General features: G+C 40.0%; 3 protein-coding genes across 5 annotated transcripts in view; 1 reads left to right on the forward strand and 2 right to left on the reverse strand.

Moving 5' to 3' along the window:
* Positions 1 to 4,070, reverse strand: part of LOC113167327 (cyclin-dependent kinase 17-like) — a 33,074-nt gene extending 29,004 nt beyond the window's left edge. The window contains exon 1 of one of the 3 annotated variants that reach the window (XM_026367851.1): positions 3,757 to 4,070. The gene's annotated coding sequence lies outside the window, so the exon portion shown is untranslated. The remainder of the gene's footprint in view (positions 1 to 3,756) is intronic. The other 2 variants (XM_026367853.1, XM_026367854.1) reach the window with 2 other exon arrangements.
* A 1,216-nt stretch (positions 4,071 to 5,286) lies between these two features.
* On the forward strand, positions 5,287 to 14,662 carry LOC113166806 (transmembrane prolyl 4-hydroxylase-like). The gene is made up of 9 exons (XM_026366971.1): positions 5,287 to 6,252; positions 6,348 to 6,429; positions 10,688 to 10,884; positions 10,975 to 11,065; positions 12,128 to 12,290; positions 12,384 to 12,569; positions 12,783 to 12,873; positions 13,048 to 13,171; positions 13,544 to 14,662. The coding sequence occupies exons 1-9, from the start codon at positions 5,884 to 5,886 to the stop codon at positions 13,756 to 13,758; spliced, it is 1,518 nt and encodes a 505-aa protein (XP_026222756.1). The 5' UTR covers positions 5,287 to 5,883; the 3' UTR covers positions 13,759 to 14,662.
* On the reverse strand, positions 6,472 to 8,881 carry LOC113166807 (secreted frizzled-related protein 5). The gene is made up of 4 exons (XM_026366972.1): positions 8,217 to 8,881; positions 7,469 to 7,644; positions 7,300 to 7,386; positions 6,472 to 7,134 (listed from the first exon to the last, which is right to left on the reverse strand). The coding sequence occupies exons 1-4, from the start codon at positions 8,798 to 8,800 to the stop codon at positions 6,815 to 6,817; spliced, it is 1,167 nt and encodes a 388-aa protein (XP_026222757.1). The 5' UTR covers positions 8,801 to 8,881; the 3' UTR covers positions 6,472 to 6,814.
* Positions 14,663 to 16,174: the final 1,512 nt, after the last annotated feature.

Genomic DNA, 16,174 nt, shown 5'->3' on the forward strand with positions numbered 1-16,174 from the left:
GTTTGTACCCTAGTCGGAGGTATTTCTTCCTGTATCCAAAAAAAGTTTGAGAAGGGAACAAAAAAAGTTAAAAAAAAAAAAAAAAACACATTCATTTCATATAATTTGCATTATCAGTATGGGACAGATCTCCCTTCCCCCTTATTTGCATGTTTCTCCAGACTTGACTAAGGAAGCCTGCATGGACGAGAAGATTGGGTTCTTCTCATGCAGCATCACCATCAACATCACCAACACATTTTTCAGTAACAAATGACTCACATTATGTGGGAACAGATGATAATATAATGCACCCGCTTGCTACCCAGATAAATACATAACTAATGTTATCATTAATGCACACTTCTGCCTGCACCCATCCATGTACGCACTCACATAGACGGAAACACAATAATGACTAATTTCACAGTCTTCATCTTATCTCTGTTGAATTAGTCTGAACAGTAATGCAGTGGGAATCTCATTACCCAGTAGCCCAAACAGATACAGGGTGCAACTGTAAATTATTCACAGAGTGGAGATTTAAAATTACATCTATGCTATGACGAAATAAGGTGCAGTCTGTACTTTAAACAGCTACACAGAATAAGCACAACATCCACTTTAAAAAAACTTAATTTAGAAACCTTTTAATTAGCTTATAAACCCGGTCCATCGATTATTTAAATGGTCTTATAAAATGTCAGATATTCCTCCCAAATTGTAGTATTATATTATTTAATTGCATTAGGTCTGCATAAACAAACTAAGCTAGAATTAAAGTTAGAATATGCTTTTTAAGCAAGCGTTAGCATAGGACTCACCCAGCCAACCCTCTCACTGCTACAATTTGCTCTTCCCAAGGCTTTGTGTAGTCAAAAAATAAGAATGCTCCAAAGCCTTGCTCAAAATCTTTTAGAAGTCAATGTTTTTGCATTCCTGGCAATACTCTTGTAGTCTGGGTGACTGCATGCTTTGACAGATCCTCTCCACATTCACATAAGGTTTGGAGCATAGTAAAAAAATATCGTTATATAGTTATAGTATAGTTATATACTTCTCTTTAAGGTTAAAAAAAACATTTATAGTTTGTGTTGTCCAAACATTTCAAGATTTAAGTGTTATGAATATGCATTGGATGTTGAATCAGGTCTTGAGCAGATGCACATGTTCGTGTGAAAAGCTTTGCAGAGGCACATCAGTGAGCAGGACATCATGTGCAGGCCACACTTACCAGACAACCATCAAACCATGAACAACTCTGATAAACAATTTCCACTAAATAAAGAGACACAGTCTAGATGATGGATGAGGCTCTCATTCCTCTAAAGACACTACAAGATTATCCTTTATTTTAGTTGTGTTTGATAGTGATATAATGCACTGCTGCTAAATACACATGAAGTGTGTAATAAAACAAGTACAAGTGACCAAAGGTTACTAGGCTAAATGATAAAGCAAATAAATGAAACATTCTCCACCGTCTTGATACACAGCATGTTCACATGTGTGTTGGTGGTTGCATGGATGTGGCAGCATAGAGCTAAGGTGAGCTCACGCACTCCTGAGGAGGGCAGAGGAGGAACACAGTCTGCAATCTGATTTATTCAAGACACACCATTTGGGTTGCTAGGTTACAGGCCCAGGCTGGAACCGCAGTTTCTGTCTCAGAGGTGAAAAGAAGAAGAAAGGAGACAGGCAGACGGGAAAAACTGAAAATTCACAATTTACATCTCTCTAGCTCCCTTTTCTTCACTGTCCCCATGCACAGACATGCTCATGTCAGCAATAAAAACTTCCAGCCCTCCAGTGCTTGGGAGACACAGCACTGCAGCAGGCAATCTGTGCCAACCTGGCTCTGGGATTCCTCTGCCAATTATGCTTCTTTAGTAGCCAAAAGAATCAATGGACCTGAGGACCCGAGTCTGCAGCATCCACATGCCATACACAAACACTAGTTGGCTGGATGTGCATGTTTGATACACTCATATATAAACAGACACAATCAAAGAATAGTATAGAACAGAAGGGAAGATTTTGACTGCTTGTGTGACCAAGGTTTTGTGTCATTTCAGCCAGACAGATCTTACTGCCTGCCTCCTTCTTTCCTATTTGCCAAAAACAAACAAGCATTCTCCTGCAATTCAGTGGCACATTGATCATACGCATGCATGCACATACATACAATGTGGCAGAGTGAAATGGGTGCACAGTGGCACTTCGAACACTGCTTTGCACGGCTGCCTGAGGATGCATGAGTAATGCACAAATCTGCCCAACTACAGACTGCTCCACACATCCACGCAAACATAAACATAAACCTACAAATAGCCAAAAAGGTCCATTCCCTTTCTAAGCTATGTGGCTCCTGCTCAGGAGCTTCACTGAAACTTCAACAAAATCTCTAGAGTAGAATGAGAAGAAATTATGGAAAGACCCAAAGTGAATAAAAAGAAAAGCAAAACAACAGGCAAAGAATCTGAAATGCTATTTTTATCATAACTGGACGAAGGAGAACAGGGGACATGTCTGATTTTTCAGTTATGATTTTACAGAGATTTCCCCACTAGAGAAATGTGTCAAAATGACACATCAAGTTGTGTGTTCCACTGCCTGACAAAGGCTTCCCTTTAACTGCGCAGTTGTATGACATTCAGAACAGCTGTGATAGATGAAGAAGCATCCTTACTCTGCAAAAAAGTACTTTCACGTGCAGTAGACAGCCCCACTTGTTAATACACATATAAATGGGCAAAACAAGTCAGGAAACTCAGTGTGATGTTTTAAGGGGTGTAAAATACAATAAGACCCTTACCAAAACAAAGGTCCATTATAGTTATTGTACTACTAAGACATTTAATTTATACACAGTAATAACACAATAACATTTGCAGTCGGGGCGCATCACAAGGGCAAAAGGATTAATGGGTGGGCATGATGTCAATCTGAACATCCCACATAGAGATGGACATAAGTTATTTAGTGCTAAATGATATTCCCATCATGCTGCTAAGAAATTAAGTGAGACATGCGTATACTGTAATTGTTTAGTCTATCTTGTGTTACTTTAGGGTTTGCAATAGACGTATGACGATCCTGCAGGATCGCAGGATTGGACAAACGCATTTGCTGACGAGCAAAGGTCCTGACAATATCCCATGTACCTCGACATGACTGCAGGCTAGGCGCACATAAGAGAGCAGCATGAAACAGCAAGATAAATATCACGGGACCAGACAAACACGCGGCAGTTCGTGTCGGGCCTGACTGGAAGAGATTCCTCTACCTTTCAGGCCTTTTGCATTTTCGGTCATTTCCTCTCTCCCCGTGTTTTCCTGTCGTAAGTATCCGGGAGGGGGCGAGATAGGCAGGGAAAAGAAAAAGTTATCCAGCCGGCCGGTCCGCTCAGAAACTCAGTGGAAATAGCACTGAGATAAACACACGTTTTTTGTTTGTTTTTTGCAACGCAAGATTGCAAGTATTATTTCGGGAACTTAATTTGGTCTAACGTTAGGGTGCCTTTCATCGCCATTTATCCTTTTATCTGCTGTGGTGGCACTTGCATATATCCACAGCAGTTCCAAACAGGCGCATTCTTGCGCAATGAAGCCCACTCAAAATCACCAATACCTTACGAAAAATAAGTCCACCTGCAATGTCAGATGATAGGACAGCCGTGGTTATCGTCGGGTTGTGTCCCAACAATGTCATTTCAGAATCAAAACACGCAGTGGAGGCAAACTGACCATAAACAACCAAAATACCGCCGCCACTGACCTGCTAGTGTTTCTGCTGCAGGAGACTATTGTTCCACTTGTGTATGGTAATCCAGGCAGCACGCTGGGACGAGTCCACTGCGACAAGTTCCCCTCAACTACTTTGCTGAAAAACACACAACACTGGCTATTACCCGGCAGATAACTCTTATCCCCGTGTTGTACGACATGCCACGGTGTCCCAGCGCCTCAGCAAACACACCACCGAGCTATAACAAGGCATCGTTTAGCTTTCCTTTCGCTTATTAACAGCACCGTCCCGTCCGGTGATGATCAGCCATATCACTGCCGCTGTGTGGATCCCAAGCGGAGGCAGTGGCGTGATCCCGGAAAACACCGCAAGGGGTGCGTGTTACATTGAATGCGTGTATAGGAGACTCTCTAACCTCCACCCCCACCTCGAACCCTCTATGTGTATATAAAAAGGGGGGATCAGACGAATTATTTTAGAGGGAAGTGTGACCAAGCAAATTAGTGTCATCCATGCGCATTTGGATATTAGTTATAAATAAACTTCATAGTGAATAAAAGTATAGACTAAAAAGCTCCACCGCTACTCAGGTGCCACAGACACGAGTGAAAATATAAACAGTTACTTTCACTTGAAATAAACATGTTGATGTGGGGGGTGTCTGGTGCAGCCATCAGACCAAAGTGGCCAAAGTGTAAACCATAGGACCAGTATGATCTACTAGTTCAAACATAAATAGTCCTCAATCAACCACATACGTGCACTTACAAGCGTGTTCTCTTGTTGATATAAAATGGCTACTACCAGGATTACTATTAGGGTGACCCAAGGTCAAGACTTTAGCACATAATGACCTATATGAGGTTTTAAATTAAAAGTTAATGAAACAACATTATGACTTTTGCTCACAAGGGGATCACCTGGATTCCCAACAATTACGTCGGGAAACGCAGATGTAGATGACGCAGCAAACAGGTAATAAAGAAATGTCCTCCTGCCACCGTGTGGCTGTTTTAAACAACAGCAGCATGCGTTCATTCACAAGCCAGATTCATTCAGTGGAGCTAATCGTGGAGGACCAGGTCCACTATATGTTAACTCTGGGACTGTTTACTAACTCGTCTTAACAACTGTGTTAGATGTATGTTCACAAAAAGCCACGAACCTCTTTAACAATAAGTTTAGAAAAGGATTTAAAGGCCTGGGAAGGTTACTTTAACGTGACAGTTATACAAAAGTATTAATGTGAAGGCTGATTCATATAACGCTAACCCTACTTCATTATTTTAGCACATTAAATGTTTTATGCATAATAATATGCCTAATTATTCAATATGATAATTGTATAGCGGTTAGCTAGTTATATCTTCAATAACTGTCTCGTTGTACAGTACTTAAAAATGTTGTATGTAAGTTAGTTATTAAGTACATAACACATATAAGTGTAGCAATTTTTTTATTATTACCTTTGGTGATAATATACTAAAGTTACGAAAAATGTTTAGCTAACGCTAATGCAAAACCTGCAGCTAGACGATTAGCAACTTGTAGCAAAAGGAAGGCTTTTACTTGTAACGTTAGTGTAGAGAGCTGGTACTTCTACTTACTTAAAGTGCACATAGTAAGCACAGTAGTTCTTTTAACCCTTGTTTGGAAGGTTATAAAGTCACTATCTGTTGTTTTGTCTTCGGTCTTGTCCATTAGAGGCCGCTAACTCTTCACTGTGTCACCTAACGCAAACGTCGGTTCCTCTGCAGTCGTTAGCTTGTCCGCCTTGTTGTTAGGTTGTCAGGGGCAGCGTAGCTACTAGCCCGGGTTAGCTAACAGGGATTAGCATTAAGTGAATTTAGTTAATGATGTCACATTTATTTGTCAAAGAAAACGTAATTCGGCGTACTTGCATTTTCGCTCGAAACTGTCCTGTTTCTGTGAGTAAAAGCAACAGAGACGACAACTTGATTTTGTTTCGACACAGCCGGAGTTTGGAAGTGGTGCTGGCACCTTAGCTAGGTAACGCTGGGGTTGCTAACGTCAAGCAGGCAGCTAGCTAGCGTTATCGGGAAGGCGTGATAAGAAATAGACCTTGGCAGTAACGCTACCCAGTAAATAGATCAGAAACCTTCTATCGGGTTTGATTTCCAGTCGTTTGGTGCAAAAATGGAAGACACTCAGGAGCACTTTATGGACCAGGAAGAATGCAATAACAGCAACAAACCATCATCGTCGCCCTACAATTCCCCTTTTCGGTCCACTCGACTGCACATTCAGAGAAGTAATGTCTGCTCTCGGGCGTATTTCGTTGTGGTCATGGTTTTCTTCCATGTTTACATCCTGAACGTTATCGCTTTGCTGCTCTACGTGCACTACAACAACGGACCTGGGGATCTTGTTAGTAGAGACGGGGCCTCGTCAGTATCGGTCAGTGACAGTGAGAGCGCTCTGACTCATCCTGCCCCAACATCGGTAGAGCTACAGGACGAGGACTACAGTCAAAGTTTCAGTCTCCCTCGCCTTGAGGGGATACGGGTAAGAAAACTGACAGCATTTGGTATACTACCGAGCAATCGAAAGTAAAGCCCTTTAAATTCTTAAAATAATGAATTGATCTTGCTCATCTGCAGGTAGGGTATGTTCAGCAGGTGTCCCTTCTGCCAGACAAAACACATGAGATGAAGACACTGAGCCTGAAACCTCTGCTCTTTGGTAAGTAACACTGTAGGCTTTAGTTATCATCTGCTATTCATGAACAAATGGCATATCACTAAGATTTACTGAACAACATTTTATTATTCTCGAAGTCATACAAATATAGACCAACAATATTTTCTTAAATTTTCAGATATGTACATTTTCACACATTTTATTTGTTTTAGCTTCGCTGCCTGACAGTTTCTTTTTTGACCACTGCTGCATATCACCACTTCCATAACCACAGAATTAATAATGTGATTTAACAAGACTAGACCCAGCGTTATTTACAGCTATAGGTCTAAATATAACTATCCCTATTCTTCCTGTAACCATAGATGTTGAAATCTTTTTTCATAATTTCATTTTTTTTTAACTGAACGCAGTTCAGTAAGTAATCCTAACTCCTGCATCGGTGATGTTTCCATTTTCGCACTGCTGCCACCAGGTTCTTGTCTCGTTTTTGCCAGGCGTAAGCCTTGTTCACCACCAGGCGTTCCCCCTGGACTATGCCTGTCACTACGAATGTGCCACCTCGTGGGTGGTTCCGTGTCATGTTCTTCACACATGTGGCATCCCTCTCCAACCACAGCTCGATGCGGGAGCGGATCTGCCCACCCAAGAGTGGTCCATGCTTCAGAACCTCCAGTTTAGCAGCCAGTGAAAACTGAGACAGGCTTACTGGACTATATTCAAGCCGTGTTAAACGCAGTTTCACAACTGGGAAGAAAGAAACATAAAACATTATTGACATCATCTGTTTGTTAAGTAGTGTCTCTTGTCTAATAACTGTTTCAAAGAATTTATTTTTTTTAAAACATATAAAGTCTATAACTAAGAGTAGGACTTGACCGAAAAAAGAGGTGAAAGAATATTGATACTTACCAAAATCACTCCTACAGAAGGTTTCCAGTGTATCTTTTGAAGACAAGGCCTCTTCTAACTCACAATCCCGACAGCTTGCCTGAGGCACTAAAATATTCAAACAACTTATTAAAAAATGTATCAGATGAAGGCGAATCAAGAACAAATGTTTCTAAAGTTAGTGTTTTACCTCTACGCCCCCCTGTGTGAGCAGTGGTATTGGTGATGGAGGAGATACACATGAGATGGTCTGCAGGATACTGGTCACAGCGCAGAATTTCTGGCCAGGGATAGCCATAGCAACTCATGATTGGAGCACAGCTGTCCCGTACAGATTCGCACAAACTCCTGCAGGGTGATATAAACCTGATAAAGAAGAGAAGGAGAGGGAACATGAGTGGCACTAAATAGACAGAAGGACTGAAATCAATACTGTTGTGTCAGGGAACTGGATTAGATAACATTTAGTGCTTGTTTTTCACAACTGAAAGGTGCCAGTGTGAAAAAGGAGATAGCAGTGCTTTAATGGTTTGGTTTCTTTGTGAAACCAGGTTCTCGCTTCACAGACTGACTCCAATTTGCATATGGTTCAAAGGGATGTTGACTCTTGATGACCCTGGTCCTGTGTAACTTTTGTCATAAATGGAAAAATGCTAATAAATTATACATGGTACCTTTTCACATCAGAATGTGGGCACACACAGTTTGAGTTTCTCTAGTTAGAAATATCCCTGCCGCTCTGATAATTCTGTGAGTCTGTGTCATGGGAGGCTTTGATAGCACCTATCCACATTAGAATACATTTTGCAGCTTATTTCTACTAAACAATATGCCTTTGTATTTTTAAAGTAACGTTTTCTCTTGTAGAAAAAATAAAACACAATTCCCAAAGAAATTATGACTTAAAATGTTTACAGTACATGTTAAGAGAAACTTACCTATCAAGGCAGATGGGTGCAAAGAGAGAACAGAGAAAGATGCGGGCATCAGGGTGGCACTCTCTGGCAAGTAGTGGCAACCAGCTAACACTTTGTTGTACAGCCTCAGCAGGAGAGTCATGGCCCAGCAGGTTGGGCATCCTCATAGTGTCATAGCCAATGTTTTGGCACAGGGCCATGCCGGAAGGGATGGGGATGCAGCGAGTAGAAGAGCGGGGCTCCCACAGTCCACCTTCTCCTATAGAAAACATGGTCCTGAAGCCAATGGTAGCATCAGAGTCCCCCCAAGCCTCATCATCATCCCCTGCTGTAGCCCCCAATCTAGAACCACGAATGTGTCCAGATTTAGTGTTGTCCTTCGTTGGTCCCATGTCCTCACTTTTGACTTTTTCTCTACCCTCAGACCTTGCTAGTCCCATCAGCCCAGCCCTTACTCTGCTGATAGCAGGACCAAGAGCTATTGTCCTGCTTGGTACCGCAATCAGAAGGAGAAATATTATAGTGGCTGAATGGGCGGATTTTCTGGAGCTAAAAAGCGAACACAAAACTGCAGTCATACTGGAACAGAGGAGAAAAAAAATCATGAAGTGTCTCTCTTAAGTGAAAGAAGCCCACTGTATGATGAGTGCAGGAGAGGATGGCAGAATAGGTGTATTTATTGTGGGTGGTGGTGAAATTTGCATAGGAAGGGGAAAGGGGAGGTGTAGAGAAGAGTGGGGAGGAGGGCGGGACACACATTAAAGTGTTGTTAGAGATGCAGATCCACTTGCATTTCTGAGCTTATTTAGGTGTATTACTAGAGACTGGACCTAATGTAGTGAAACTCCTTCATCTCTTTGTTTACACATTTTAAACTATTATTTGTAGCATCTTCTAATCATCCTGAATTGCAGTATAGTGCAGTTAGTAGTAGTAGTAATAGTAATACTTTGTTTTTGAGTGTCAAGTGAGGTCAAGACATTTTATATTTGTAAAAGTTTTCCGGTCTTTGACCAAATGGTAATCCGTCTAATTAATTTGAAAAAAAGTTAGTTGCATGCACTTGAGTGTTCTGCTTCTGTGTTTGTATGTGTGTGAGCATGTGCTTAGAACACAAACAAAATTGGTGTTGTCCTGCTGTGCAGCCATGGCCCGATTCCTGTTCAGACAAGCAGGTCACTTCCTTTCAGGGGGTGAAAGAAAGACAGGGGTGGGAGGTAGGAAGAGAGAGAGAGAGAGGTTCAGTCTTCATTCATATCAGTTATCCAGATTAATGAGGCTTGACTGGACAATAGGGATTAAACAAGTGAGTACAGTGCAAAAGACAGGGGTGACAAACAAGGCCTCTACTGTCCAGGCAGCCAACCTGCCGGAAGCTGTTGATTAAGAGGGGAAATGACTGACAGACATGGATAGATTCCTGGAGTGATTGCTGGGAGAGAATAAAGGTGGGAATCATGACAGACTTTCCACCTAATAAGTAGTTGTAAATTAGTACACCTATTCTGATTCTATTCTTCAGCTATCACTTTGTGCTAATTGATGTCAGCAGTTACAGAGTTTCAGCAGCCTACGCTGTGTCTGCTTCTCTCTAGGAGAAGTCCAGTGAAGTATCATTAAACCTGTCAGTGGTATAGGCTACACCAGGACTGCACTCATAAGATGAACAATATGCACAGTATACAGTGTCTAAATAATTCCTGTGCTTAAAGATCTGTTAAAACATCTAATATTATTAATAATAGCCACAATTAATTGTAATCTTTTTTTCCATAACTAAAATCAAGTATGAGTTACTTAAAACAAATGTTGAGCATATTTCAGTATGGTACTATTACATTTGTCTCACCTAAACAGATTTAAACCCCTTAATCATATTATTATTAGGAAACACTGATCAAACAATCTCAAAATTGTGCTTTCACCCCGATAGGTTTTGTTAGACATTAATCCATTTAGGAGTCTGACAGATCAAGCTGGCACTGTTAACAGAGATCTTCTAATCCACTTAGAAGTCAATCACTCACTCTCCCTTTCAGGTCTGCAGTGTGCAGATGTTTGAGTAACACTTTTGACAAAGTTTTAATAATGAATGTTTAATGGAGGGCCCAGACATCAGTTACTGTGTTAATAGTGTCAAACTGTAGTTAAAGGAGGTGAAAGGTTTTGGTGTATTTGTTTTTTTATCTAATTAATCTTCATGTGTAACCTTCATGTGTGAATGGGAGCCATTAGCACAGCAGTTAATCTTTAAACAAACACAGTCTCAACCACACTATATATGTTTTTTCACTTTCAAAAATTATAAACTCTACAGTCTCAATTGAAGGTCTAACAGAAAAAAAGTTGTGCATTTTAACATAACATAAATGCATAATAATAAATTAAAATAAAATGAATGTGTCTATTTTTAAATTAGGATCTTTGAGCAGTCCAAGGCTTCACTGTCCTAACAGTCATCATTTGTTGCCTTTTAATTTTTTTTATATCAGAAATCCCTGGCTTCTTGTCAGAAGAGGAATGCCGTGTGGTGGTGCAACTGGCTCAGCTCAAGGGTCTAATGGAGAGCCAGACACCAGCACCCAGCCAGGGACAAGAGGACTCCAACCAACCGCTACTTTCTCTCAGTACAGAGGAGATCTTCAGTCTGTTGGACCTGAACCAGGATGGGCTGCTGCAGAAGTATGAGGTAAAAAAAAGATTATTTAATTAGATGAACATTGAGGTTGTCATATGTTTTTTATTGATGATGAGAAAAACATTCTGGCCTCTCCTCCAGATTGTGAGCCACTCACATTCCCGAGATGGAACATGGTTGAGCCCAGACAGTTTACGGCAGATACTCGCAGGTCTGGAAACATGCCCAACAGGTTTGTGCACCTGTGGATTGTGTCAGTACATTTAAGACTGTTCTGACTTTTTCATTTTAAAAAAAGAACATTGGCTTAACTTCAGTCTTGGGGCAAATTAAGTAAAAGATTGATATTAATTAGGGAGACACTATTAGAAACGGAATGCAGTTTGAAACAGAAAAGGTTAATAAATCTATCAATTCTCTATTTAAAGAACATTCTCTGAATTCAGATTGACTAAAAATATTCATAACTCCAGGAGAGTCACGAAAAAATAAGTGAAGTTGTATGCACTGATGTTACTGTTTTTTTCAGGTAGTTGTTGTAGTAGTTGAAGTTTGTCTTTCAAAATAAAGCACAACTGTACTTAATTTCTGTTTGTTATTTATTTAATAATGCATATCTGTACGGGATTATTTAACTCAGTGGTTCAAGATGAGCAGATTCAAAGATTCAAATGTGTAAATAATAATTATGTACTGTAGTAGTACAGTAGTACTTTTAGTACAGTAAGTGGCTGAATAGTTGCTGTGATTGCGTGCAAGGGGTGACACCGTTTTGACCTGGTGCCATTGTGCCAATCGTTGTACACTTCCCAGTCCGGATGTACCTCATCTCATCTCATTAAAAGCTGATTATTCTCCAACCTCTTTTTTAGTTTTCCCCCGGATCCCCCTCTACACTGTTTTGCTAAGTCACCCCTCCCCAGCCACCTCTTCTCTGGACTTATTGTTGTGGCTGTGGCGCAGTCTCCCACAGAAAGTGATGGGACCAGACATTCATTCAGTTGAAAATAACGACATACGATTGGACAAGGAAGGGAATGGAAGAAAAAAGAGAAACTTCCTGTTATAGCCCACTGTTTACCACATAGTCCCAGAATCCAGAATTGACTTAAATTGAATATGATCTGTGATAATAGGTTTTATGATTTCATAGAGCTCAGTTTATTTATTAGTTATTTTAGCTTTTTTTATGCATTTATTCTATAAATTTATATATAGATTTATTTTTTCATATCTTAGCCATATAAAGGAAAGATTATAGTCCAATAAACAATTGTGTATGTGTTCCTGACAGGGGTGCTTACATTAGAGGACTTCAGACAAGTTTACAATATGTCCAAAGGCCCTGGAAAACAGCGAAGTGGGAAGCTCTGGAGTCGGTTCAAACAGAGAAGCAAACATACATGGCTTTACCAAGGGCTGGGATCCCACCATGTTTTGCAAACACTCAGAAACAGGTAACTACTGTACTAATATGTGCACTATTTTCTGCTCTTACTGCAGTAGTCATAATACTTATAATATTGAGAATGTACTTCTGTTTTACTCAGGGTAATAAGTCTGACACGTCTGCCATCTGCATTGGTTGAGCTGAGTGAGCCACTGCAGGTGATTCGCTACGAACACAGAGACTTCAGTAATGCCCACCATGATAGTAGCCCTCCTCATTCAGAGACTACCTGCTCACACACTCGACTGGCTGGAAACACATCTGCTCTCGCAGAAGTCTCTTGCAGGTGTGAATGTATTTTCTGTTTAGTTTATGTTCTGTTAATTTGCACTTCTCTTATTTTTGACAGTCTACTAGTTATGTCATTTCATACACGAGCCCAGACTTAACTATCTTCACGATAGATTTTTATTTAGCATTGAGGTTTTCATTTGACCCTTTACTAGACCCAAAATAAAGTGTTACTGCCAAACTAAATAATTTCTTTGTTTTATCCTAGATATGTTACTGTGTTATTCTACCTCAACTCTGTGGAAGATGGTGGGGAGACAACCTTTCCTGTGGCAGACAATCGTACATATGAAGAACAGGTGAGTGTGCTGTGAAAACCCACAATCATAAAGCAAAGTTTCTTTTTTTTTTTGCCACTGTGAGATTAATATGCAGTTGGGGTAATCGGTAACAAGGAATCTGACATCTAAGTGAACACAATGTGCCAAAACAGGTGATCAGACACAACCTGTTTACTGTTTTGTCTTTCCTAGGCATTGGTCCAGGATGGTGTTGATTTGACAGACACCCAGGAGACATGTGGCAGAGGGAACCTCAGAATAAAACCTACGGCCGGGACTGCTCTCCTCTGGTACAACCACCTCTCTGATGGTAGAGGTAAGAGCAAAAGACTTAGGCTAAAACGTGACTGATGAGCGATATACCAGTCTATCTGTCGTACATTGTGTCAAATAGTAGTCACCTTGTTGATTTTTTAGTTCTGGTATAGTGAAGAACCTTATTCAAAGTACAACACAAGATATTCAATTTGTATTGACTTTTGGCCATATGGTCATCACAACAGTGCCAGTATCTCATTCAATTAGATACATCTGTTCCCTTAACATGTTTGATTAATCATAATGATGCAGATGAAAGTCTGTTAGAGCTTTTTGTTGACATTGATCTGACTTTGTTCATCTTGTTCGATTCACTTTAGTAGATAGTCCCTTCTTCTAAAATGAAGTTAATCTTTCCTACTTTCCCTAGGGTGGATGGGTGAGCTTGATGAATATTCTCTGCATGGTGACTGCCCTGTCAGGCGTGGGGTGAAGTGGGTGGCCAACAGCTGGGTAAATGTGGACCCGGACCACCAGATGCAGGCCCACTACCAGAGACTAGTTGCTCAGAGGAATCAAGCTAAGTCGGGCATGGACGAACATTACAAACCTCTTTCACACAGTGACCTCCACCAGGATCTATAGCCAGGTTTTCTTATGACAAAACAAAGCAACTTCATTTTAAAAGTCAGTCTGGCACCTATGAAGCAAGTGAGGCTTGACAAACCTTTTGACAGCATCTGTGGCTGTAAGTGAAATGAAAATCTGTAAAATCTGTTTTCCATTATATTATGGCTCTGAAGCTCCTCTTGGTTATGCACATTTACTTATTACTTAAAATATTATAGAATTATTGTGAGAGAGCTAGATTGGTTTTCTCACAGTTAATTTATAATATATGAATAATAAATACATGTGAATTTAACAAAATGAATCCCAGTCTCACCGTAAGGAAAATTTTACTTTATAAGTGTAACAGATATTCATTGATGGCTCAATGCAAGTTGAACAAGATGCAGTCACATTTAAGAGATAAGCCCGCTTACCTGCCTTATACTTAGGTTTACTAGACAGCTGCCCCCATTACAGGTCAGTATTTTGTTTTTTTGTATTGTTATAGAATTAAAGCCATCTGTTCCAGGCCATATCACAATATTTAACTGTGAATGTTTTTCCTGGTAGGAATTTGTGTGGCATCCTTTATGTCTGTTCTCCTCTTCAGTTTTGTCTCCAGAGTTTATGAGCTTTTATCATGCAATGTTATTTAATGGGTTTGCCATACTCTCTCCAAATGCACAACTACTAGACTGGACAAAATAATTTGTTCTTGTCACACTGGCTGCAGGAGGCCAGCCATTCAGGTGCAACTGAAATATAGGTCTATGATATTCCAAATGTTATTATCCTTCAGCTAAAATATTTAATGGTCTGAGAGTATTTATTTGTGTGTTATTGTTTTTTTTTATTATTTAAGATAAATGAACGCATATTTATTACAGATTGATGTTGCACTGAATTTGTCACTGTATTTGTTCTGTTATGAAATATATAAAGCAATGTTTTATCAGTGATGTGTGTGATTATCCATTGAAATCTGTATATAAAACAATGTCCACAAGATGTCGCCCCACATTAGATAAGCTGTTATGAGCTATTTGAAAAATAGTTTTAATTGAGGTATATCTTTTAACTGCTTTATCTGTATCCTGTAAGCACCAATTCCGATAGATAAGGTACCAGTATGCCAGGTCACACCTTTGTATTTTATATACTGTTTAAGTTTAGGAGCTGGTGGTAGTGTATACATTTTAAATATTTGTAGTGTGCTTGCAACTGTTAAATATATGTAGACAAGGGAGTCCAAGAAGTAATTCAGGATCTATGGATGCCACAATGTGAGCAAAGCTGACAAAGAAGGCAAAGGGGACAACAGCTTACCCCCAGTATATTTTGACTAAACTCAATTTTGTTAGAAATATGAATATAAAATATGACTACTCTTCTACCCACCAGGTGGCCTTGTCTTCTACAGGGATTGTTTCAATTTATATTTATTTTGATTTGTTTAAAGTTATTTTTAATTCTTCTCTTTCTTCGTTTTAGACAGTATAATCCAACATGAAATGCACGTACAGTACTGAAATCAGTCAGCAATGAGGATTCTAATTAAGCTAAGAAGATGTTACTCAAGCTTTTAAATTGTGGGGTGTCTAAGAAGTTACTTATAATTACTGCCTTTCTCTGTGTTGTTTGTTTCAGTAGTTTGAAGAGTTTATAGAAATACTCCCACTGGTCACTTTTTTAAGTACACCTAAACAAACTCGGTGCAGCAGCTCTGTCCATGTATTATACATTCATGAAGTTACATTTTCTCTTCTCTTTATTTAAGTTAAAGTTAAGTATATTTCAGTAAGTTGGTTATTCTACTATTTATTATTTGTTAATTTATGACGTGTGTAATCACTGTTGTGGTTGGTGGTCATACCAGAGTTCATTGTATGAGGTGGTTCTAATCTTTTGGCCCCCTCATTCATTATCAATAGGGCGGCCAAAACCTTAGAAATACCTCTTGTATATCAATACGACTTTATCACCTACTAGGACTTAAATGATCTCAATAATAACCGTACAGTAGAATTATCACCTTTTTCATGGCTTCAACTCAAAACCAAAAAATTACAATGTAAAAGCAGAATGATACGATTTGGCAGAGCAGCTGTATTAGATGGCATCAGATTGCACAGGTGCACCTAACAAAGTGGCCAGTGAGTGTATTTCTAACGTTATTGTCCAATTACAGTTTTTGCAACTGAGCACTTACAGTGGAACTGTTTGGGAATGAAGCGGCTGCAAACCCCTTACGATGCCCCCTGTAGATCGGCCCGTGCAGTGGGTGCCTACAGGGTGCCGCTGTGTATGTGCGGCTTGCTTGTGTGATTTCATTGCTTGTGTGATTTCAGGTCAAGGACGTATGCAGAGGAGCAGCCATCCTTGTGGCTCCTGTGCTGCTGCTGCTGCTGCTGCTGCTGATGCTGTGTCGTGCGCACCGCACTGGGCCGGG

This window comes from Anabas testudineus, chromosome 7 (assembly GCF_900324465.2).
Source record: "Anabas testudineus chromosome 7, fAnaTes1.2, whole genome shotgun sequence".
In the NCBI taxonomy this organism is placed as follows: domain Eukaryota; kingdom Metazoa; phylum Chordata; class Actinopteri; order Anabantiformes; family Anabantidae; genus Anabas; species Anabas testudineus.